At 61.7% G+C, this 24439-nt stretch overlaps 1 protein-coding gene across 2 annotated transcripts in view; it reads right to left on the bottom strand.

The window, feature by feature from the left end:
- AP2A2 (adaptor related protein complex 2 subunit alpha 2) overlaps window positions 1-24439 on the bottom strand; it is an 80065-nt gene that overhangs the window by 20309 nt on the left and 35317 nt on the right. Inside the window, exons 2-10 of one of the 2 annotated variants that reach the window (XM_070057148.1) lie at window positions 23607-23675; window positions 19822-19964; window positions 18081-18274; window positions 15518-15647; window positions 11277-11378; window positions 3763-3871; window positions 2391-2541; window positions 1140-1308; window positions 145-282 (exon numbers count right to left, since the gene is read on the bottom strand). In XM_070057148.1, coding sequence (XP_069913249.1) covers window positions 145-282; window positions 1140-1308; window positions 2391-2541; window positions 3763-3871; window positions 11277-11378; window positions 15518-15647; window positions 18081-18274; window positions 19822-19964; window positions 23607-23675 — 1205 coding nt within the window. The remainder of the gene's footprint in view (window positions 1-144; window positions 283-1139; window positions 1309-2390; window positions 2542-3762; window positions 3872-11276; window positions 11379-15517; window positions 15648-18080; window positions 18275-19821; window positions 19965-23606; window positions 23676-24439) is intronic. The other variant, XM_070057177.1, reaches the window with a different exon arrangement.

Raw genomic sequence — 24439 nt, 5'->3', positions numbered from 1 at the left:
CCCCGTTCGGACCCGAGTGGCAGAAGTGGCCGGCGCCCAGGACAGCTGCCGGGAGGGAGCCCGAAGTCACGCTGCAGACTGACAGCGCTGCTTAAGGAACTCAGCACACGGTTGGCTGCGGCCCGCCTGGCCCAGGCCACTCACGATCTCCTCTCGGATGGAGTAGTCGGCCGTCTCCAGGTAGCTCAGCATCTCGGCCACGATCTGCTGGGCGTTGCTGCGGTCACACATGGCGTACAGCAGGTCCACGGCTCGCTGCCGCACGCTCACATCCCGCTCCGTCTGGGGACAAGGGCAGAGTCAAGGGCGCAGGAGCAGAGGCTCAGAGGCCACGCCCCCGAAGGACATCGCCGACCGCCCCTACGCCCCCCCAGTCTAGACCCTCCTGACTCACCACCTCCTCCAGGAGCCCAGCAAGCTGTGGTCACCCCGAGGCCCCTGCCCTCGATTTACTGGCCCCCTCTCACTCCGTGCACTTGGACCAAGTGGTCCGGACAGCCGAGACTCTGTCCCACCATGACCTGCCTCCAGGGCCAGCGCTTCTGCGGCCCCAGCCCTGGCTCTGGTGGGGGTCGGGGGAGGGTCTCTGCACTATGTGGTCACAGAGCTGGTCCCAGGGCAGGCTCCAGGCCCCACCCAGGTCATTGTGACCAGATCCCCCCCTGAGGAGCACCTGCTCGGTGGTGGGACCCAGCTCACCAGCGAGCCCTGTCCAGTGTCTGACCCAGGAGGGACCAGAAACACAACAGAACCAGAGCAGGGAGAGCTCAGGTCAGTAAGAAGCTGAACCACAAAGCCGGCGTTGCTCCGCCGACGCCTGCCGGCCCAGCAGCGAACAGGCTGGCGCGAAGGCCCTGAGGTGCCCCGGGCGCTGTCCACCAGGGACAGCGCCGGGAGGGAGCACGGGACTCAGCTGGCTTCTCCAAGCCCGAGACCGCAGCCCTCGGGCAGGAACAGGAAACGCTCGAGGAGGCACGCTTCCTCTGAAAGGGCGAGCCTTCTTGGGACGGGGACAAAACCTTTCCTTTCCACCAAAAACAACCACCTTCCTCCTGAAGCACCTGCTGGGGCCGGCCATGCCAGAGCAGGGCCTCGCAGGGCGAGCCCGCACCCAGAGGGCCCCGTGGACACACGCTTGCCTTGAGGGCGGTGATGACGGTCTCGATGTGCGTCTTGACGGCCTCGTGGGAGAACTCGGAGCTGGCCAGCGTGCACATGCTCTCCAGGGCCAGGTAGCGCAGGTTGGTCTCGCGGTGCTGCAGGAACTGGCCCAGCTGGTTGCAGGCACGGACGAGCAGGTTTGGCTCACTGAAGGGGGACAGCATGATGGGAAGGAACTCCTCAGCCCTCCCACACAGCACCCAAAAACTCCAGGGGCCACCCGAGGCACCCCTCTGTCCAGTGCCACCACGAGCCACGCACGCAGCTTTCCCAGGCCTCGCTGGTGATGGGCAGGAACGTGCAGAAGCCAACTGCTGCCCTGCCACCCCGAGGCCCGAGTGACCGGAGCCGGAGGCGGCCAGCCTGGTGCCCAGGCCGACAGGAGGGTCTCACGGTGAGCAGGCGGGGGCAGGAAGCCTCCCGCCTCAGACTCTTCCTCCGCATGACCTGCTCCTCCTGAGCTGACCTCAGGTCCCGGAGGGGCCCGAGTCCCTGCCAGCGCGAGCCCGGCTGCTCTGCTTGCGACGCAGCGCCCCGCTGATGCCCCTCGGGAAGCGCAGAAGATGGCCGGCACTTGGGCCCTGCCGCTCGAGGGAGGCGGAGGTGGAGCTCCAGGCTCCTGGTGTCAGCCTGGCCCAGCCCAGCCACTGTGGGATCTGGGATGAACCAGCAGGGGCAAGATCTCTCTCTGTCTCTCTCTCTAGCTCTGCCTTCCAAATAAACAAATAAATCTTAAAAAAAAAAAAAAAGTTCTTGGAAAAATCTAAGATTTGTGTATTTTGGAGCAAGAAACTTTGAAACTCACACATAGCTTTTTCGTAATATCATTTTCTGCGAACTTTTTAGACCTTCTATATTCCACAAGCCTGAGAGGCTTCGACACTGGATATGAAATTTTGCAGCTCCCAAGCGTGCCGGCAGCGACTCTGCGTTCAGTCACCTGTCAGCTGGTTCTGAAGGCGCTGCCTCCCACAGCCCGCACGCAGGCCACGCCTGGGAACCCAGCGAGGTCCAGGACGCCTCTCCGCTGGGAGCCACGGCCGGCTGCACACTGCCTGCGACCTCCAGCCGACGGCGGGCCCAGCCCCTGCAGGGCACAGGCTGGGGCGGCAGGACAAGGCCCTGCAAGGCAACTGGAGGGGAAGTTCTGAGACCAGAGAGGCACAGAAGCCGGGGGGTGGGGGAGTAGGGGGGGCGGGCAAGGGGCCGGGGGGGGGTGCACAGCCCACCTGTCATGGTGGATGATGAGGCTGATGGCCTCGAACAGCACGGCGTTCTTGGCGTTCGAGTGCTGCACCTTCTTGGACTTGGGCGGCTCCTGGGCTTTGTTCAGGATGCTCTCCAGGCCCTCGGTCAGGCGGCCACGCACTGCAGGGTCTTCTGGGCGGGACAGAGAGTTGCTGACGGGCGCCCAGTCCCTGTCTGCCCTGCCAACTGGCCGTGGGTTCTCCCCACACACTGCGTACTTTGTGAGCTTTCGTAAGAAACTCCACTCACTGCACACAGGGGTGCGCACTTACACTGGGGCGGACAAGCATGGACACTGGGGGCAGGCGAGCATGGACACAGCAATTTAAGCCCTTAGTGATCATTGGGTCAGTGTGGACGACAGAACTCCCTGTCCATAAAACCGAGAGAAATGAGACCTGAGAGACCTGGGCAAGACAGAGTGCTTGCGGGAAAGGGGACGGCGCCCCACACTCGCTACCAAAGACCTGGGCAACTTGCAAACTGGACACAAAGGAAAAACTCTGCTCAAACAGAGAAAGGAAATGGACCAGAAAAGAGGGGGGAGGGGGAAGGAAAGCAGGGCAGAGGCACAGCCCGCGACTCCACCTCCGCGCCCAGCACGGCCGGTGCTGCGGGGCTCCACACCTGACACCACGCACAGGGATGCCCAGCACCAGGCCGGCATCGGCACCGCGGCCGTCAGGGGGCTGGGGATCAGGGGCCGCATAGGAGGATGCGCCCAGGGTGAGGCGGGGACTGGGAGGCGGGGGTCCTGGAGGCAGGGGACTGGGAGGCGGGGGTCCTGGAGGCGGGGGGCCGGGAGGCGGGGGAGAGAGGGGGACCAGGAGGCGGGGGGGAGGTGGGGACCGGGAGGTGGAGGTGGGGGTCTCTCCATCACCGCTTCTCCTTCAGGGCAAGAAGGCGTTTACTCAGTACAGAAAGTCCCGCAGCCTGGACAGACGCCGCACACAAAAGGGAACCGAGTCAGAGGGGCAGAGGCCGGACGGCAGAGGAGGTGAAGCACATTCGTCAGCCAGAAATCCTGCTTCTACTGACCCAGCTGAGCCGTCCAAGGACATTCTAGGATGAAGCGTGAACACTGACACCCCTGCCTGTGTACGGTGGGGTCATAGGTCACACAGGCCGTGTACAGCAAGGTCACAGGTCACAGAGGTTACAATGCTAGTACAGCAAGGTCACAGGTCACAGAGGTTACAATGCTAGGATAAAGGACCTCCCGGCTTCAGGTTTTACTGTAAAAGACTATTTCCGAAAACCTGCACGGACCTGACACTGGACGGAACCCACATCCTGACCAAGCTGAACGCAGCGCCGCCGACACAGACGGGTCTGCAGCCCGAGGCCCCTCACCTGGGGGCGGGTAGCACTGCAGCAGCCGCAGCAGCTTGACCGACAGCCAGGGCGCCGGGACGAAGTAGTAGGTGTAGTCCTGCAGGTCGGTGGACGCCGACGTCACAATCTGCAAGACAAGGGCGGCGCTGAGCCGGGCGGGCCTCGCCCACGGCCGTGCAGAGCTGGTTTCCATTTTCCAGAGACGAAGCTGCAGGCCGACCCCAGGTCCCCAGCAAGGCCGGGGGCTGCCGCCGCGCTCTGCTGCACAAGCCGGCCAGGATCGGTCATCACCAACCGCTGAGCAGCAACCATGCCCAGGCACACAAGGCACTGCAGCGCTGAGCCAGGCGGCCTGCAGACTTCCCTCGTGCGCTGAAAATGAAACACGGAAGCTTCTGCCCTCGGGGGTGAAGGGGCGCCTGCAGAAGCCAGCGTCTGGCCGCCTGTGTCCCTCAGCCCAGACACACACCACTGCGGCCAGACAGCACAGCCCCGGCCCCCGCCCCGCTCTGGTCCAGTGGGCGCTGACCCGGCCGCCTCAGTAGGCTGGTAAATGACCCCGGCTACCACGGCGCTTTCCCAACACACACCAGTGTCTGCCCGTCTCCGCTTCGGTGCCTCCGCCCACAGAGCAGTGCGTGGAGACCCACTCAGGAGACGCCCTGCAGTGAGGACGGCTCCAGCAAGGACTGCGCGGGGCAGAGGAAGACAGCGGTGGGGCCGGCACCGTGGTGCAGGTTAAGCTACAGCCTGCAGCACGGCATCCCATATGGGCGCTGGTTCAAGCCCCGGCTGCTCCACTTCCGATCCAGCTCCCTGCTATGGCCTGGGAAAGCAGCAGACGATGGGCCAAGTGCTTGGGCCCTGCCATCCACAGGGGAGACCTGGATGGAGCTCCTGGCTTCAGCCTGAACCAGCCCTGGCCCCAGAGGCCATTCGGGGAGTGGACCAGCGGATGGAAGACCTCTCTCCCCACCCTCTGTCTCCATCTATGTAACTCTGCCTTTCAAATAAATAAATCATTTTTACAAAGATTTATTTATTTGAGAGACAGAGTTATAGACAAAGGGAGAGACAGAGATCTTCCATCTGCTGGTTCACTCCCCAAATGGCCACAATGGCCAGAGCTGAGCCAATCCAAAGCCAGGAACCAGGAGCTTCTTCCAGGTCTCCCACGTGGGTGCAGGGGCCCAAGCACTTGGGTCATCTTCTTCTGTTTTCCCAGGCCACAGCAGAGAGCTGGATCAGAAGTGGAGCAGCCAGGACTCGAACCAGCGCCCTTATGGGATGCCAGCACTGTAGGCAGCGGCTTTACCCACTATACCACAGCACCGGTGCTAAGAAACAATCTTTAAAAAGAACATGATGAGGGCTGGCGCTGCAGCTCACTAGGCTAATCCTCCGCCTGCGGCACCGGCACCCCGGGTTCTTGTCCCGGTTGGGGTGCCGGATTCTGTCCCGGCTGCTCCTCTTCCAGGCCAGCTCTCTGCTGTGGCCCGGGAGGGCAGTGGAGGATGGCCCAGGTGCTTGGGCCCTGCACCCCATGGGAGACCAGGAGAAGCACCTGGCTCCTGGCTTTGGATCGGCGCAGCACTGGCCGTAGCGGCCATTTGGGGAGTGAACCAATGGAAGGAAGACCTTTCTCTCTGTCTCTCTCATTGTCTAACTCTGCCTGTCAAAAAAAAAAAAAAAAAAAAAAAAAAAGATGAAAAACGCAGAAAGTAATTTGATAAATCGAGTCCATAATTAGAAATTTTCCCACAAAGACAATTCCAAGTTCAAATGGTTTTACTGTTCATGATGAAAATGTGCAGCAAACTAGACCTGGACCTAGAGGGGAACTTCCCGAGTGACAGACAGAAGCAGCGGCAGCACATTCTGCAGCCAGCAGCGGGCGGGAAACAGAGCCGCGCCTGCAAAGGAAGACGGGGCCGGCTGCAGACGCCGCAGTGGAACAGGGAGACAACCCGGACAACGGGACAGCGTCGGAGAGCTGCCAGCTCCAGCCAGGATCAGCCGGCGTCCCCCGACGAGTGGCTCTGCCAGGCGGGCCTGGGAAACTGGACTTGCACAGGCAGAAGGAAGCCGGGCTCTCACCCAACACCACACAGCCCCACGCGAGATGCCTGCACGTCCAGGCCTCCCACAGTACTGTCCACGGCAGCCAGAGCGGCCGCGAGTGGACGAATGACAAAGACTGTGGCTCCCACACAAGGGACTCCCATCCAGCCACAACAAAGCCAGGGTGCAACAACACAGCCACCTGCAGGTGCTGCGTGAGGTGAGGGGACACGGGCACAGGGACGGAGGCCTCACAGGGCAGAGCGGGGGCTACAGGGGGCAGGGCGGGCAGTGGGGAGCGCTTGGTCAAGGAGCCCAGGTCACAGTCAGGAGGGGACACACTCTGCTATCTGCCACAGCCAATGACGGCCAGAGGTGACAGTGACGTCCACTTCACAGTGAGTGGCCAGAGGTGACAGTGACGTCCACTTCACAGTGAGTAGCCAGAGGTGACAGTGACATGTGGGGAGCAACTGGGAGCAACTCGGACTAGACTAAGTTACTGGAATTAAGACTTATTCTATGCATCTGCTCTCCCACAATATGGCGCTGGGAGAGGAGCAAACAGCTTCTGCACAGCTGCCTCCAGTTCAACCAATAAACTGTAGGACCTGCTCTTGATTGGAGGAGAGCAGCGTACTCGGCGTGTGGGTAGCAGAGTTGGGATTGGTGGAAGAGGACTATAAGGGAGGAGAGAGACAGCATGCACCAGGAACATCTAAGGGGAACATCTATCTGAAGGAACACCTGTGCAGCCCCCGAGAGAGCCGGCCGGCGGTGTGCCGCTCCCCCGCGGAAGTGGGGAAAGTGGCCAGGGGGAACCGCCCTTCCACGGAGGTGGAAGGGACGGTAGCCAACCCGGGAAGAACCAGTAGCAAACCCGGGGAGGGCCGAGCATACAAAAGAACAGCGCAGGGTCCTGTGTCGTTCCTCCACGAAGACGGGGAGCGACAGTGACATGCACTTCACCATGAGTGACCAGAGGTGACAGTGATGTCCACTGGACAGTGACCAGAGGTAACAGTGAGGTCCATTTCACAGTGAGTGACCAGGGGTGACAGTGAGTGACCAGGGTGACAGTGATGTCCACGTCACAGTGAATGACCAGAGGTGACAGTGACATGCACTTCACCATGAGTGACCACAGGTGACAGTGATGTCCACGGGACAGACCAGAGGTGACAGTGACGTCCCCTTCACAGTGAGTGCCCGGGGTGACGGTGACGTCTGCTGGACTGCAGTGACACGAGAGGGTTTCTGATGCTCTCACAGAGTCAGTGTGTGAGGCGATGGACGCGCCGGCCACTCTAAGAAGCCACACAGTGTGCACAGCACCACGACCACGCCATCTCTGAATACGCACGTGCAGCGTGTGTCCTCCAAGAAGGAACACATAAAAGCTTTGCAAAAAGAAAACACATGGAATGAACACACAACCAATCACTATTTGGCCACAGAAGGAATGAAATCCCATCATTCGCAACAACATGGATGGAACTGGAGAACACTGTGCCAGGTAAACAGACACGGAACCACACGTTCCCACCCACTGGCGGGGGCTTCAAAGTTTCACAGCGGAGAGCCGGGGGAGGGGGCCACTGCTGTGGCGTAGTGGGCTGAGCCTCCACCTGCAGTGCGGCATCCCACGCGGGCGCCAGGTCAAGTCCCGGCTGCTCCACTTCTGATCCAGCTCTCTGCTGTGGCCTGGGAAAGCAGTGGAAGACGGCCCAAGTGCTTGGGCCCCTGCACCCAGGTGGGAGACCCAGAAGAGGCTCCTGGCTTCAGATCAGCCCAGCTCCGGCCTTTGCAGCCACTGGGGGAGTGAACCAGAGGATGGAAGACTTTTCTCTCTCTCTCTCTAACTCTACCTTTCAAATAAACAAATCATTTTTAAAAAGCTAAAAAAAAAAAACTGGGGGGCAGTGTGGGGGTCCGACAGGCGAGAGCTAGTCTGTCACACAGCGCTCAACCGCTGGTGACAAATCTCAGGGCGACGAGAAGCAACGGCCTGAAGCTCCCAGCAGACAGAATGATCGGAGCTGGAGGAACGGCGGTGCCGACCTCCGCACGCTGCCCACGCTGGCTCGGCTCGCACACCCCAGCGCACACACGACGTGTCAATCAGACAACCATTTACAGGACTGTTTGTGAGGCACAACGACAGAGACAGAGGGAGAGGCAGAGCCCCCCACGCAGGGCTCACCCCTCCATGGCCACCACGGCCAGGGCTGAGCCAGGCCGAGCCAGGAGCCAGGCGCTCCGGCGGGGTCTCCCCTGTGGATGACAGGGCCCAGTACTGGCCAGCACCTGCTGTCTCCCAGCAGAAAGCTGGGTCACACTCTGTCTTTCAAATGCATAAATAAATCTTTGATAAAAATTTATTTGAAAAGAGTGGCAGAGAGACAGACAGACACAGACACAGACACAGAAAGATTTTTCCAAGTGCTGGTTCACTCCCCAAATGCCCACAACAGCTGGGGCTGGCTCAGGGAGAAGCCAGGAGCCCAAACTCTATCCAGGTCTCCCACGTGGGTGACGGGGGCCCAGGCACTTGAGCCAGCATCTGCCGCCGCCCAGGGTGCACGTTCGCAGGAAGCTGGGTCCGCAGCAGAGCAGCCAGGACTCACGCTGGCTGCCGGCACCACGGGCAGCAGGCTAACCACCGAGTCACGGCCCCAGAAGGAGGACCGTATGAACCACAGATCTAGAGGTGACTTAAAACACGGGGGAGGGCCAACGCCGTTGCGCAGTGGGTAAAGCTACACGTACACCAATAAACCAATGCACACTTTACCAGTGCAAACGCACCAATGCGTACAGCACCAATGCACACGGCACCAGTGTACACAGCACCAATGCACACGCACCAGTGTATACGGCACCAATGCACATGGCACCAATGCACACGCACCAGTGTATACGGCACCAATGCACACAGCACCAATGCACACGGCACCAATGCACACGCACCAGTGTATACAGCACCAGTGTACACAGCACCAATGCACACGCACCAGTGTATACGGCACCAATGCACACGCACCAGTGTATACGGCACCAATGCACATGGCACCAATGCACACGCACCAGTGTATACGGCACCAATGCACACAGCACCAATGCACACGCACCAGTGTATACGGCACCAATGCACACAGCACCAATGCACATGCACCAGTGTATACGGCACCAATGCACACAGCACCAATGCACATGGCACCAGTGTATACGGCACCAATGCACACAGCACCAATGCACATGGCACCAATGCACACAGCACCAGTGCACACGCACCAGTGTATACGGCACCAATGTATACAGCACCAGTGTATACAACACCAATGCACACGGCACCAATGCACACAGCACCAGCCATTAGGAAAACACAAGTCAAAGCCACCATGAGGACCTGGGGTTGCAGCACAGGTAAGCCACCTCTTACAATACCTGCATCCCACAGTGGAACCCTGGTCAAGATCCAGCTGCTCTGTCCAGATACAGCTCCCTGCTACTGCAGCTGGGAACGCGGGACAGTATGGTCAAAGTGCTTGGGCCCTGCCACCGTGCGTGAGACCAGGAGGGAGCTCCTGGCTCCTGGCTTCAGCCTGGCCAAGCGCGGCTGATGCAGCCGTCTGGGGAGTGAACCAGCGGATGAGACATCCCCCACCCCCAATCTCTCTTTTCAAATAAAAAAAGATAAAAACAGGTGCTACTAAGCGAAATTAAACACAATAAAGGGGCCGGAGCTGTGGTGTAGCAGGTAAAGCCGCCGCCTGCAGTGCCAGCATGCCATATGGGCGCTGGCTCGAGTCCTGGCTGCTCCACTTCCCATCCAGCTCCCTGCTGTGGCCTGGGAAAGCAGTGGAAGATGGCCCAGGTCCTTGGGCCCCTGCACCCATGTGGGAGACCCGGAAGAAGATCCTGGCTCCTGATCAACGCAGCTCTGGCCATTGCAGCCAACTGGGGAGTGAACCAGCGGATGGAAGACTTCTCTCTCTCTCTCTCTCTGACTCTCCCTCTATCTCTATGTAACTCTGACTTTCAAATAAAAATAAAGCTTTAAAAAACTAAAATAAACAATCTAAAGAAAAAGATCTGAGCTGTCACCTGCAGCACTGGCGTCCCATATGACCACGGGTTCAACTCCCACCTGCTCCACTCCCAATCTAGCTCCCTGCTCGCGTGTCTTGGAAAGCAGAGAAGATGTCCAAGTGCCTGGACCCCTGAAAGCCACGTGGGAGACCCAGACAGGGTTCCAGACCCATGGCTTCAGCCTGGCCCAGCCCCAGCCATTGCAGCCATTCGGGGAGTGAACCAGCAGGTGGAAGATTCTCACTCGCTCGCTCGCTCGCTGTCTCCTCTTTTCTCTAACATCATGTCTACAAATGGAAAGAAACTGATTTAGATTCAAGACAGTCCCTATGGAACTCCAGTAGACGGCTGGGGTGGGAAACAGGCTGAGGGCCTGCTCCACGTCTGACAGCACTCAGCAGAGACCGCCTGCGCCTGCGCAGAGGGAGCAGAGCCCAGGGCACGAGGCAGTCTGGCCCCGCACCCAGAGCCGGCCCAGGCGGGCCGAGGGTCTAAGGTGGGGCCTCCAGAGATGTACAAACAGGACACGGAAGCATTGCCACTGCAGAAGGCCACCAAGCCCACTCACAACTGCAGCCGCCTGCCAGACAGCCACACTACACTAAGAGCACAAAACACCAGGTCACAGACAAGATAACACAGCTAAGAGGGAACCATAGGGGCCGGCACTGTGGTGTAGTGGGTGAGGCCACCGCCTGCAGGGCCCGCATCCCATATGGGCACCAGTTCAAGTGCCGGCTGCTCCACTTCCGACCCAGCTCTCTGCTGTGGCCTGGGAAAGCAGTGGAGGATGGCCCAAGTCCTTGGGCCCCTGCACCTGCGTGGGAGACCCGGAGGAAACTCCTGGCTCCTGGCTTCTGATTGGCTGAGCTCTGGCCACTGCAGCCATCTTGGGAGTGAACCAGCAAATGGAAGACCTCTCTCTCCCTCTCCCTCTCTCTCTCTCTGCCTCTCCTACTCTCTCTGTGTAACTCTTTCAAATAAAAAAATAAATCTTTAAAAAGAAAAAAAGTGAGGGTGAGAGTGACGGGGGTGGGGGACGGGGACTGTGAGCTCCCATCTCTAGTTCACTCCCAAACACTCCCAGTGGCCAGGCCAGGACTGAGCCAGGGCAAAGCCAGGGACCTGGAACTCAACTGAGGCTCCCAGGCGGGAGGCAAGAGTCCAACCATCGCGGCACGGCTGGCAAGAGCACGCTGGAGTCAGGAATCCAGACACCGTAAACGGGACACGGGCGGCTTAGCACAAAGCTGAACACCAGCCGTCTTCGCGCCCGGATTTACGAAGCACGCCAAGGACCCTACCTTCTACAGTCTCATGTTAATTAAGCAGAAAACAGCTAGGAGAAAAGCCCCCGCACCCGTCCCGTGCCCACTCACCCGGCTCAGCCTGGAGACGGCCAGCGACACGGAGGCCTTGAACTCCTCGGGGTTCTTCTGCGCCAGGGTGGTTATCAGGCTCGTGGCAGCCGTGACCACGCCCTGATGGGAAACAAACGACAGACGCTGTCAGCCCAGTCAACTTCTTGATGCCGCCATGCATTTGAAACTCGTTCTACACGAAGACCAACAGCCCAGCCGTCCCCGGGCCACCTCAGCCCGTGAGCGGCCCCGACAGGCCCGCCGAGCGACGCTCAGCGTGGTGCACACGGGGCTTCCTTTCTCCAACCTCTTTGAAAACTGGGAGACACGGGGTGCACCTGGTGCAGCTGTCCAGGTGCTGCTGTGGACGCCTGCATCCCGTGTCAGAGCCAGGCTGGAGTTCTGCTCCACCCCCAATTCCGGTGTCCTGCTAATGCAGACGCCAGGAGGAGGCGGGTGATGGGTTGGTGACGCCTGCCCCCCACGTGGGAGGCCCAGATTGCACTCCAGGCTCCTGGCTTTGGCCCAGCCTAGCACTGGCGGTTGTAGACATTTGGCAAATGAACCAGTGATAGAAGATTTCTATCTCTCTCTGTCTCTCTGCCTTTCAAATAAACAAATAATTACGAGATTTTAAAAACAGAGCAACAGGGTCGGTGCCACGACTCAGTAGGTTAATCCTCCACCTGCGGTGCCAGCATCCCATATGGGCGCTGGTTCAAATCCCGGCTGCTCCACTTCCCATGCAGCTCTGCTGTGGCCTGGGAAAGCAGCGGAAGATGGCCCAGTGCTTGGGCCCCTGCACTCATGTGGGAGACCTGGAAGAGGCTCCTGGCTTCAGATCGGCACAGCTCTGGCTGTTGCAGCCATTTGGGAAGTGAACCAGAGGATGGAAGACCTCTCTCTCCCTCTCTCTTTCTCTCTCTGTAACTCTACTTCTCAAATAAATAAATAAATAAAATCTTAAAAAAAAAAAAAAAAAAAAAAAAAAAAAAAAAAAAACAGAGCAAACCGGGAGATGTCGCCCTGCCCAGCCCCTGGCGCTGTGCAGGTGGCGGCCCCTACAGGTGAGGTCCAGGACAGCAGCCCCTCCAGGGCCTGATTCCGACCACCCTGCGCAAACAGTGTCTGTGGAGTCCCCTGATCCTTACATCCGAAAAGCCCAGCAGCTGGAAACGTCCGCTCTCCCTGGCCTTGCTGAGAAGTGGTCCCAGCACCAGACCCCTCCCCGCAGGGCTCCAGGGGCAGGGCTGGGAGCCCAGGGCCTGCGTCATTCCTGGTTCACGGGGACCTCACTCACAGAGGAGGAAGAACAGCACTCAGCTCTGCACCCGGTGCCCGGCGCGGCCACTCCTGAGCTGAGCAGCGCCCACAGGGAGCTCCGGGGGCCCTGGCACAGGTTCCTCGGCTCCCGGGGCGCCATGGGAATGGCCTCCCTGCACATTCTCACTGGCCAGGTGAGTGCTAACAAGTCTCTCCCTGCCTCAGAGAATGCCTATGACGTGAGGGCACCTGTGGCACGCAGTCCCCTCGTGCAGAGTTGCCCAAGCTGCGTCCTAAGCAGGGAGGCCTGGCCAGGAGTCGGCGCCTGCACCAGCGGCAGCTTCTCGCAGCAAAGGGGCCTCACCCCCCGCACTGCTGGCTGCAGGCAACCAGGGCAGCCCTCCGCGGCCCGCGGCCCCTCCTGCCCCGGGCTCTCGCAGACTCAGCAGCGCCCGCTACCTGCTCCGTCCTGCTCTGTCACTGGGACGCACCTCAGGGCCCAGGACCACACAGCCTCCCTCTTGGCCGGCGCAGCCCTCTGTCCACAGACACCCCAATGACTGAGCTTGACGCACCAGGTGCTGCGCACACCTCCCTGCCCGCTCCACAAAGCCCCTGGGGCTCCCGCGGCGCTGCCTGACGGGCCCGACAGCCTGCCCGGCCCAGGGGCTCACAGGCCCAGCTGCTGGCGACACTCAGCAGCCGGCGGCCTCTGGCAACATCGTACCCCGTGGGTGGGGCCTGACCCTGGAGACCCCATGCTGCTCGTCCTCACCCTATCGGGCCCCCCCGCCGTGAGGTGGTGCTCTCCTCCTCTCCCGGCCCCCTGTCCCGGCCCAGCTCATTTCAGATCTAATAAGCAGGGGTCATGACATGGGACGGCCCAGGCGGCCGCCGCACCACAGCAAATGCCAAGCATCATGGGTAATGCTCTTCTCAAGCACACGTCACAAAGTGGGGGCCGGCGCTGCGGTGCAGCTGCAGTCCCTGCTGCCCCACTTCCAGGCCAGCTCCCTGCTGTGGCCTGGGAAAGCAGTGGAGGACGGCCCAGTGCTTGGGCTCTGCGCCTGCCTGGGAGGCCAGGAAGAAGCTCCTGGCTCCCGGCCTTGGTTGGCCCAGCCCCAGCCACTGCAGCCACTTGGGAAGTGAACCAGCGGATGGAAGACCTCTCTCTCTCTCTCTACTTCTCTCTCTGTAACTCTTTCAAACAAATAAATCTTTAAAAACAAAAAGAATATGAAGAAAAAAAGTTTGTGGAAAATGGGATTAAGACGCAAGTTTGCTTTGGTGCGAATAGTTCAGGGAAATGCGAAACTTCAGAAGACCCGCACACGGAGTTCACGACGTTTTGCACAAAACACTTGAAACTTATCTCTTACCTCCATTTTCCACGAATGTCTGAAGCCCACTCACACTTCACTTCTGAGGTGGGACTCCCCTGGGAGGGCGCACGCCACCCACCCACTCAGCAGGGACACATGGCTACCTGCTTCTCTCCTCTCGCTTGTCCCACAGACCCCGGGCAGGACAGGCCCAGCGAGCCTCACGGGGTCCCTCCCACAGCACGTGTCACCTGCAGCCCATCACTCACTGAAAGTCTGCGCGTGGCTGGCTGTGCAGAGTGACAAGACCACATGTGGGGGCCCCGAGCTGCACACAGGACACGCCAGCACAGCCCTAAAGCAGGGGGCCGAGGGGGCACTGCCTGCCACACGCTGGTCTTGCTCTCCGCTCCCCACAAGGCTCAGGTAGAAGACAGCCGGGGCAGCCCCTGTTCCTTCCGCCTGGGGAGGCCTTGCCCCCGGCACTGGTGCAGAGTCTCACGCTGTGCTGCACAGGCCGCAGTCCTGACGGGCCCTGTGTGGGCACCCAGCACCCAGCAGCCAGCAGCCAGCTCACTGTGCACCCGTGTGGGCCCCCAGCACCCCACGGCCCACTGCACTGTGCACCCGTGTGGGCCCCAGCACCCCACGGCCCAGTGCACTGTGCACCCTGTGGCCCAGCACCCACGGCCCAGTGCACTGTGCACCCTGTGGCCCAGCACCCAACAGCCAGCTCACTGTGCACCCATGTGGGCCCCCAGCACCAAACGGCCAAGCACCCGTGTGGGCCCCAGCACCCCACGGCCCACTGCACTGTGCACCCGTGTGGGCCCCAGCACCCACGGCCCAGTGCACTGTGCACCCTGTGGCCCAGCACCCACGGCCCACTGCACTGTGCACCCTGAGGCCCAGCACCCATGGCCCAGTGAACTATCACCCTGTGGCCCAGCACCCACGGCCCAGTGCACTGTGCACCCCGTGGCCCAGCACCCACGGCCCAGTGCACTGTGCACCCCGTGGCCCAGCACCCACGGCCCAGTGCACTGTGCATCCCGTGGCCCAGCACCCCACAGCCCAGTGCACTGTGCACCCTGTGGCCCAGCACCCACAGCCCAGTGCACCCCGTGGCCCAGCACCCACGGCCCAGTGCACTGTGCACCCCGTGGCCCAGCACCCCACAGCCCAGTGCACTGTGCACCCTGTGGCCCAGCACCCACGGCCCAGTGCACCCTGTGGCCCAGCACCCACGGCCCAGTGCACTGTGCACCCTGTGGCCCAGCACCCATGGCCCAGTGCACTGTGCACCCTGTGGCCCAGCACCCACGGCCCAGTGCACCCTGTGGCCCAGCACCCACGGCCCAGTGCACTGTGCACCCTGTGGCCCAGCACCCACGGCCCAGTGCACTGTGCACCCTGTGGCCCAGCACCCACGGCCCAGTGCACTGTGCACCCTGTGACCCAGCACCCACGGCCCAGTGCACTGTGCACCCTGTGGCCCAGCACCCACGGCCCAGTGCACTGTGCACCCTGTGGCCCAGCACCCATGGCCCAGTGCACTGTGCACCCTGTGGTCCAGCACCCACGGCCCAGTGCACTGTGCCCCGGCTGCTCTCACGGTGCTGTGTCTCACGACGGCTCCCTGGGGGTAAGGATGCAACTGAGTCCAAGATTTACCAGATGCTGGTCATTGAGGAGGTGGACCACACGGGACGTCCAGTCGCCCATGGGAACGAGATCAGGGGACGTCCGGTACAGGCGCAGCAGACACAGGGCGGCGCTCTGCTTCACGCTGTCCATCGTGTCCCTGAAAGACAGACGTCGCGGCCACTCAGCAACAGCCGTCACCAGGAACAAGCGGGCCTCACAGGCAGGAGGTGGGGACGAGACCCAGAGCGAGGTCACTCCGTGCCACCTCCCCTCACCGCAGGCCTGACCCCAGAGCAGAGGCACGGGGCTCACAGCAGCCTGGGGAGTCTGCAGCCAAAGGCTTCACTACCAACGCCCACACCCCTACGGTGGCCCACGCCCACGCCCATGCCTTTCCAGCTGCTGAGGGCAGGCCTGGCCATGGAGCTCTCCCAGGCCAACATCCAACAGAGGAGCATTGAAGGGGGACAGCACCAGGCACCACCATGACACAGGAGAGAGCCACTGCCACCCCCAGAAGTGTGCACACAGCACAGTCCCCACACTTCCCTCCACCCAGGAGTGTGCACACACAGTCTCCCCACACGTCCCCTCCACCCAGGAGTGTGCACACAGCACAGTCCCCACACGTCCCCTCCACCCAGGAGTGTGCACACAGCACAGTGCCCACATAACCCCTCCACCCAGGAGTGTGTACACACAGTCTCCCCACAAAACCCCTCCACCCAGGAGTGTGCACACAGCACAGTCTCCCCACACGTCCCCTCCACCCAGGAGTGTGCACACAGCACAGTCACCTCTCCACAGGTCTCTGGGTTTGCAACCAGGAAGCTGAAGAAGACGGCTGACTGTGTCACCCCACACCGACGACCAGCGGCCTCTCTCAGGTGAGGGCACCCAAGGCGGGGACCAGCAGGACACTGGGGTCAGGGCAGGGGCTGCTCACAGGGCACGTCCCTGAGTCTCTCAGCTGGCCAACCTCACCCCAGGGTGCAGACGTAACAGCACTGCTCTGCCCGCCCCTCCCGGGCCTCCTCCTGACCACACGACTCCTCTGCACCTGACCTCCAGTGGCCAGGGGACAGGTGTCCACCAGGGGCCTCCTGCCACGGAGGCTCCAGCCCTCGGCACTGCACTCTGAGGCGTGCACCATCAGCCGGGTTTCGTTTCTTTCAAGGAGGGCCCAGGGTGTCCACGTGACCCGAGCTTCCAAGGTAGAGGACCTGCCCCTCCCGCACAGCTCCCCAGGGCAACAGCACCGCCCTGTGCCCCGTGAACAGGAGGCACCACTCCTGCACCTCTCGGGCTGCTTTCCTCGTCCTCCCTCCCAGCACACACCCTGCCGGGGTCCCAGGCTGCCCCTCCCGTCAGGATCCGCACATGCTAGCGCCTGCAGCTCAGGGAGACCCTCGTCCATCACCCCTGACACCTGTCTGGCATCACAGCCTGTCACCTAGCAGGTGCTCACCAAGCAACACTAAGGATCAGAAGCTGCTACACTGGACACGCAGACTTCAGACCCGGAGCCCCCCCCTCCGGAGGCAGAGAGAGGCAGTCAGTGGCCGGTAGGAGGTCCCAGGACTTTGCCGGTGACCTGCAGCAGCCACAGTGGCAGGCAGGGGGCGCAATTTCCCGTTTCTACCCCAGCCCGCGCCGCCACATCAGTCCAACTTCCACCCTGGCTGTCTTACTCGGAGCACCCTTGTCTCGGACGCACAGCAGAGGCCACCAGCTGCCCACGGTTGCCCCGGCCCTGCCCAGCCTACTGCTGACCGCCCACCTCCGTCTGGGCTCCGCGTGTGGACTGCTCTCTGTCGACCTGGCTCCTCCACCCCCTCAGATGAAACGCCCCCACCCCACCTGCAGCTTCACTCCCAGGCCCCGCCTCTCCTGGGTGGCTGGCAGGGGCTGTGGCGCCCACGGCGCCCACTGCACGTGCAGCAAGCCCAGTGGCAGCCCTGCTCTCCACTCACCACATGGCAGCAGCACCTCGGGGGATGCACAGAGGCCCAGACCCTGCCAAGGCCCTCCTGGGGGCAACTGCAGTGAGCTGAGATCCTTGGACCAGACCTGTTTGTCCAAAACCTTCCGCCACCTTCGCTCCAGCCCGTCTCGCCACCTGGGGGCTGTGTCCGCCCACCTTCCCAGTCTGACAACCCTGCCGCCGGCCCACAGCCACCCTGCTCCCCTCTTCTGAGTCCAGGGGTCGCTGCGCGCGGGCACCTGGGACCCACAGGGCAGCCTGGGCTGCTCATGTTCTGGTGGGCGGGCCTGGGCTTCGCTCTGGGTCAGAGGCGGGGGGGGGGCTCTCTGGCGCCCACCTCCTACAAGCAGCACCCGGGAAGGGCAGCACAGAGCTGAGCTGAGCAGAGGGCGCCCGGCACCTCTTCCTGGGCGCCGACAGCGAGCCCGGCTGTTGGGGACAGGCTCCCTCTTCCACCCATCTCCAAATCGCAAGTGGTGGGCAGGAGAGCCCGAAGGGCTTCCTAATCTTGTACTTCCTGCTCCAGCCTCACCGGAGAGGGGAGATTCAAATGTCTGTACCACGCAGTCACAAGTGGCCCCGGAGCACGAGAGCACCCGCACGCACCCGGCCACGAGGATCTTGGGGATCTCCCCGGCGAAGGCCTCGGCCATCTCTCGGCTGCCCACGTTGGCGATGCAGTGCAGGGCCAGGCCCATGAAGGTGGGGTTCCTGCTGGCCAGGTCGTTCTTGATGGCGTTGTTGATCAGGCGGATGAGCTCGCTGTTGGAGTTGACCAGCACGGAGATGAAGAGGTAGCCCTGTGTTTCCAGAGGACACGAGGACAGAGGCTCGTGACCACCGGAGCGAGCCGTGCGCTCCACGCAGCCGCGCCCTCCACACTCCACACAGCCGCGCCCTCCACACACTCCGCACAGCCGTGCCCTCCACACAGTCGCGCACTCCACACACTCCGCACAGCCGTGCCCTCCACACAGTCGCGCACTCCACACAGCCGGGAGCTCCACGCAGCCGCGCACTCCACACAGCCGCACCCTCCACACTCCACACAGCCGCGCCCTCCGCACAGCTGTGCCCTCCACGCAGCTGGGAGCTCCATGCAGCTGGGAGCATCGCCACACTGAGGGGGGGAGGACGAGGATGGGGGGGAGGGGAGAGGACGAGGAGGAGGAGGAGGATGGGGGGAGGGGAGAGGACGAGGGGGGAGGAGGGGGAGGGGAAGGAGGAGGGAGGAGGAGGGAGGAGAAAGAAGAGGAGGATGAGGAGGAGTCCAAGGCCCGCAACAGGACAGCACTGCTCTGGGACAAGTTGGCTTTGATGTCCTCAGAGACCAGACCCCCCCCACACTGCTCAGCCCAAACCCACATCACCCAGTGACAAACTGGGATTCCCAGAAACGCTGCCTACTCCGTCTGTCCCTCTGAACCTGTGTCCCCAGAGTCACCCCACCTGCACGGTCACTGCCACCCCTCGCATCCAGCTGCCCAGAACGCAGCCCGGGTCACTGCCAGCTCTGCCACGTGGTCTCCTCCACGTGCAGCCTGTCAGATGTGTCTGCTGTGTCCACTGCGCGCTTCCCACCTGATCCAGGCAACGCCATCGCCGGGCCACGGTCCAGCAGGCCCGCCCTCCTCCCTCGGGTCCCCCCTCACGCTGCAACTCTACATCAATGCCGCTGCCCCACTGCACAAGGGCGCGACCCCATCGGCCTTCAGTTACTAAGGGTCTCCAGCGCAGGCCTCTTGGTGCACTGCGGGACAGACAGCAACGCCACCAGTCCTGAGCACCACAGGGACTCGCTCCAGGACTCCCCTGAGGGGCACGGCCCTCTGTAGCACGGCCGGGCACCTGCACAGCCAGCACAGTGCAAGCGCTGCACACAGACCTGCACGCCGCGCCGCCGGGCGGTGACGGCAAAGGGACCCTGCGCTGCTTGCCACAGGCGCGACTGCTTTCCCAGGGTCTCCAGCCCCGTACCCGTGGACGCAGGGCCGACTGGACTGCACACCCTGAGGCACGGAGTGTGCTGTAACCGCTGTGAGTTCAAGTTCTTCACAAATACGAACACGTGACTTCATCACGTGGAAGACACGGAAGTAACAGGACTACAAGAGAACACGGCCGGCCAAGACTGCAGCCCTGAGAAAGCTCCGGAAACGTGAGCGGGCTGGGCACGGGCTGGGGCGCGGGCTGGGGCCGGGGGCAACCTAACCTGGCACCTGTTTCAGAAACAAACTGCCTGTGACCACGGAAGGGTGGACACATGAGGCACCCACGAGAGGTGGCTCCACGCCGTGCCAGTCCACACTCGTGGGGGCTGCCCCCCGCGGCCCCGCGAGGCACTCACGATCTGCTTCTCCGTGTATCTGTTTGAGCTGAGCAGGTTCACGGCCTCCATGTGTCCAAAGTCAATGTCGTGACCAAGGAGGAAGATGAAGAGCAGCTTGCAGACGTACTTTTTCTTACTGTAGCCGTCGAGAGCCTTGTCACCTGCAGAAGAGAACAGATCAGCGCAGGCCGAGGGCCCGTCCACACGGCTGCAGACAGGGGGCTCCCCTCCACACGACTTCCAACCAGCGCTGCGTCCGAGCACAAACCTGGGGCTTCCTTCTTAGAACCAGAGCACTTGGCACGGCGGGTTCTGCCTCCCAGACAACCCTGGGCCAAGGCAGTCCGCCGAGCCGGCCCGGCCTCCCTCACACCTTCCACAATCCCACCTGCAGCCAAGGAATTTGCAAATCCTGCCGTGAACCAACATCTTTTCTTTTTTAAAGATGTACTCGTTCGGGCCGGCGCCGCGGCTCACTAGGCTAATCCTCCACCTAGCGGCGCCGGCACACCGGGTTCTAGTCCCGGTCGGGGCGCCGGATTCTGTCCCGGTTGCCCCTCTTCCAGGCCAGCTCTCTGCTGTGGCCAGGGAGTGCAGTGGAGGATGGCCCAGGTGCTTGGGCCCTGCACCCCATGGGAGACCAGGAAAAGCACCTGGCTCCTGGCTCCTGCCATCGGATCAGCGCGGTGCGCCAGCCACAGCGCGCTGGCCGCGGCGGCCATTGGAGGGTGAACGAACGGCAAAGGAAGACCTTTCTCTCTGTCTCTCACTCTCACTGTCCACTCTGCCTGTCAAAAAAAAAAAAAAAAAAAAGATGTACTCGTTCGTGTATTTTTTTGAAGGCAGAGAGGGGGGAAAACAGAGATCTTCCAGCTGCTGGCTCACTCCCCAAATTGCCGTAACAGCTGGGGCTGGGCCAGGCCAATGCCAGGAGCCCAAGACTCCATCCAGGTCTCCCCGATGGGTGCAGGGACCCAAGCACTTGGGCCGTCCTCTGCTGCTTTCCCAGGAACGTTCGCAGGGAACTGGATTGGAAGCGGAGCAGCCGAGACTCAAAAAGACACTCGGATATGGGAGGCTGGGCCCACCGCACCACACGCCTGCCACAAACAACATCTTTTTTTATTTTTTTAAAGTTTTTGGATTTATTTCGAAAGTCAGAGTCAGAGGGAGAGGCAGGGGGACAGAGGTCTTCCATCCACTGGTTCACTCCCCAAATGGTCGCAATGGCCGGAGCTGGGCCGATCAGAGCCAGGAGCTTTTTCTGGGTCTCCCACATGGGTACAGGGGCCCAAGCACCTGGACCGTCTTCCACTGCTTTCCTAGGCCATAGCAGGGAGCTGGATTGAACTGGAGCAGCCAGGACTTGAACAGGTGCCCATGTGGGATGCTGGCACTGCAGGTGGCAGCTTCACCCACTACGCCACGGGGCTGGCCCTGCCACACCTTTTAAATACATTTATTTATTTATTTATTTATTTATTTTTTTGACAGGCAGAGTGGACAGTGAAAGAGAGAGACAGAGAGAAAGGTCTTCCTTTGCCGTTCGTTCACCCTCCAATGGCCGCCGCGGCTGGCGCGCTGCGGCCGGCGCACCGCGCTGATCCGATGGCAGGAGCCAGGAGCCAGGTGCTTTTCCTGGTCTCCCATGGGGTGCAGGGCCCAAGCACCTGGGCCATCCTCCACTGCACTCCCTGGCCACAGCAGAGAGCTGGCCTGGAAGAGGGGCAACTGGGACAGAATCCGGCGCCCCGACCGGGACTAGAACCCGGTGTGCCGGCGCTGCTAGGCGGAGGATTAGCCTAGTGAGCCGCGGCGCCGGCCCTTAAATACATTTATTAATTACAGCAGACAACCTACCCTAGACTATCCTCCATGTCAAAAATTCAGGACAAGCCATGGGAAAGGAGGGGCGTCACCTCCCCCCGACCACAGCAGGCCAGAGACTCCACAGAGGACGCTCAGCACTGCTGCCCCAAACACCAGGGGCCCGCGTCACCCCAAAATGCGGGCGTCACACCCAGGGCAGTGGTCTGAGCTGGCTGGGTCTCACAGTGCCGCTGCTGTCCCCGCAGGAGCCTCCGGCCACAGCAGAAACAGACGGCAGACGACACCAGCCAAGGCCTGCTGAGGGCCGGGCTCCCGTGCCTGCAGGACAGGTGCTTCTGGGTACCCATGACTCATCAGCCGGCCAGAGGGCCTCACGCCCTGAGGACCCCGAGAGCCCTCCTGCTTTCAGCAGCAACAACCCTGGGACCCTGAAGGCCCCGCACGCGCCTGCCCCACGGACCTGCTCTTCTGCTTGCTGTGCCCCGGAGCCAATGCCGCCACTGATGGCAGGGGGTGTGGCACAGCAGGAACCCTCCCAGCCTGCCCCACACAGGGCTTCTCCCTCAGCCGGGACCTCCCACAGCCTCTCCCTACACTGCGCCCCTCCCACGGGAACTGCTCGGGAACCACTGTCGTCAGTGCCGAGCCGACCCGTGTCACACAGCTGAGCTGAATCACAGCACCGTGATGCTGCCACCGTTCCCGGCTCCTGTGAGGTCAGGGCACCCACCGGCCTCCGGGGAGACAGGCCCAGCTCGGCCGCAGGGCCTGCCCAAGGCCTCCGCCACTTCTCCAGCTGCCTCCGCCTGGACCTTACCCTTCAGCACGCCCAGCTCCGGCTCCTGCAGGCCTGGGAGCCGGCGCCCACGGGGAAGCCGCCGAGTCTCTGACTCCCAGCTTCAGCCAGGCCCTCGCGAGGCCCTCACCAGCGCAGACGTGGGCAGCGAGCCACAGACGGGGGAGGGCACGTGCACTCTCCCCTGTCGCCCACCTCCCTCTAAAGTAAAGAATAACCCAGTGACGAGCGCAGGGGAGGATGTGAGAAACTGGAGCCCACGTGCCTGCTGGCAGGGACGCAGAGGGCTCAGACACGGGCAACGGCACAGCCGGGCCTCGCACATCAACACAAAACCACTGCACCACCCGGCAATCCCACTGCCGTCTGCCTCGGAACTTCTGCTCGCACACCCACGCTCAGCACACACACCGCGGTGCCCACGGTGCTGCAGCGGGACACGGATCCACGCTGAAACACGGACACACCCTCAGCACCCTGTTATCATCAGTTTATTCAGGAAGTCAGGAAAGGAGCGCGCGCCAGCCCCGCTGCCGTTCAGGGCGCATTAGCAGGCAGCTGGGACTTGAAGCGGCTCGCAGGCGGCCGCTACGCTGGCCCCAAATCTTCAGGACATTCTGTTACGGCAAAGGGGTCTGATACAAAACGACAAGCAGGGGCTGGCGGGAGGTTCAGCCTCCGCCCACGGTGCCAGCACCTCACATGGGTGCTGGTCCGAGTCCCGCTGCTCCACCTCCTGTCCAGCTCCCTGCTGATGGCCTGGGAAAGGCAGTGGAAGATGGCGGGCTCCTAACCACCAGGCTGGGGACCCAGCGTGGAGCTCCCGGCTCCTGGCTTCGGCCTGGCCCGGCGCTGGCGATTGCAGCTCTCTGGGGAGGGACCCAGCGGACAGAAGAGCTCTCCCTCGCCCCTCTCGCTCTGTTTCTGACTTCTAAAACAAACCAATAAATCTTTAAAAACATGGAAGCTCACGGCCTCACAACTGCCACGCACCCCGGACGGCCGTGGTCGACGCCCGAGCACTCACCCGCTCGGGCCACTGTGGGGAGATTCCAGAGGGGCCGGGCCCTGACAGCAACTCACTAGCTGAGAACTGATTCAGACGGCACTAAAAAGCTAGCCCCTTGCTGCATGACGCCCACACGCCACACTTCACAGAGAAGTTACATGCACCGACCTTTGAACTTTGACCTGATGTTCGCCAGCTCCTTGTTGATCCTCTTTATCTCCGCCTCTTTGCTTTTGCCTGAAACAGAGCACAAATCACATTCAGTTCACCTCCAGGAGGCGCCCCCTTGCTGCAAAGACGCACACGGCGCAGACGGCGAGAGGCAGGGCTCCGGCTCAGCTGCTGGCTTTTAGAAGGGAAAGGAGACCAAGGCAAGGAGAGCAGCAGCCTTTCTCCCGCCAGGGCCAGGGCGCAGAGGCCACAGCAGAACCCAGGGCCCTGACTCGGAGCGCCTGGGGTGCCCAGCTCAGGGCAAATCCGCAGCGCCTCTCGGGAGCAGCCGCCCGAGCGTGGGACGGGCCCACAGCACCACTCTGTAACGCCACCTTCCTGCACGGTTCTGGAACTGGAAGGCAAGCAAAATGTTTTCCATGGGGCCGGCACTGTGGCGCAGCGGGTAAAGCCGATGCCTGCGACGCCAGCAGCCCAGGTGGGCACTGGTTCGAGTCCCAGCTGCCCACTTCCCATCCAGCTCCCTACTAACGGCCTGGGGAAGCAGAGGAAGATGGCCCAAGTGTTTGGGCCCCTGCACCCACGTGGGAGACCCAGATCTTCTGGGTCCTGGCTTCAGCCTGGCCCAGGGTAGCTGCTGCGGTCATCTGGGGAGCAAATCAGCAGAGGGAAGACCCCTCGCCCTCTCTACCTCTCCCTCTCTCTGTTTTTAAAACCTTTAAAAACAAGTACTTTCCACAGTAATTCATCATCATGGGGCACACATTTGGCCCAGCAGGTAAGAAGTGTATGTTCCACACTCGAGTTCCTGGGGCCGATTCCCGCTCGAG

The sequence above is a fragment of the Oryctolagus cuniculus genome, chromosome 1 (genome assembly GCF_964237555.1).
Source record: "Oryctolagus cuniculus chromosome 1, mOryCun1.1, whole genome shotgun sequence".
Classification (NCBI taxonomy): domain Eukaryota; kingdom Metazoa; phylum Chordata; class Mammalia; order Lagomorpha; family Leporidae; genus Oryctolagus; species Oryctolagus cuniculus.
Note: the sequence above shows the minus strand (reverse complement) of the source record. Positions and strands in the feature narration are given on the sequence as shown.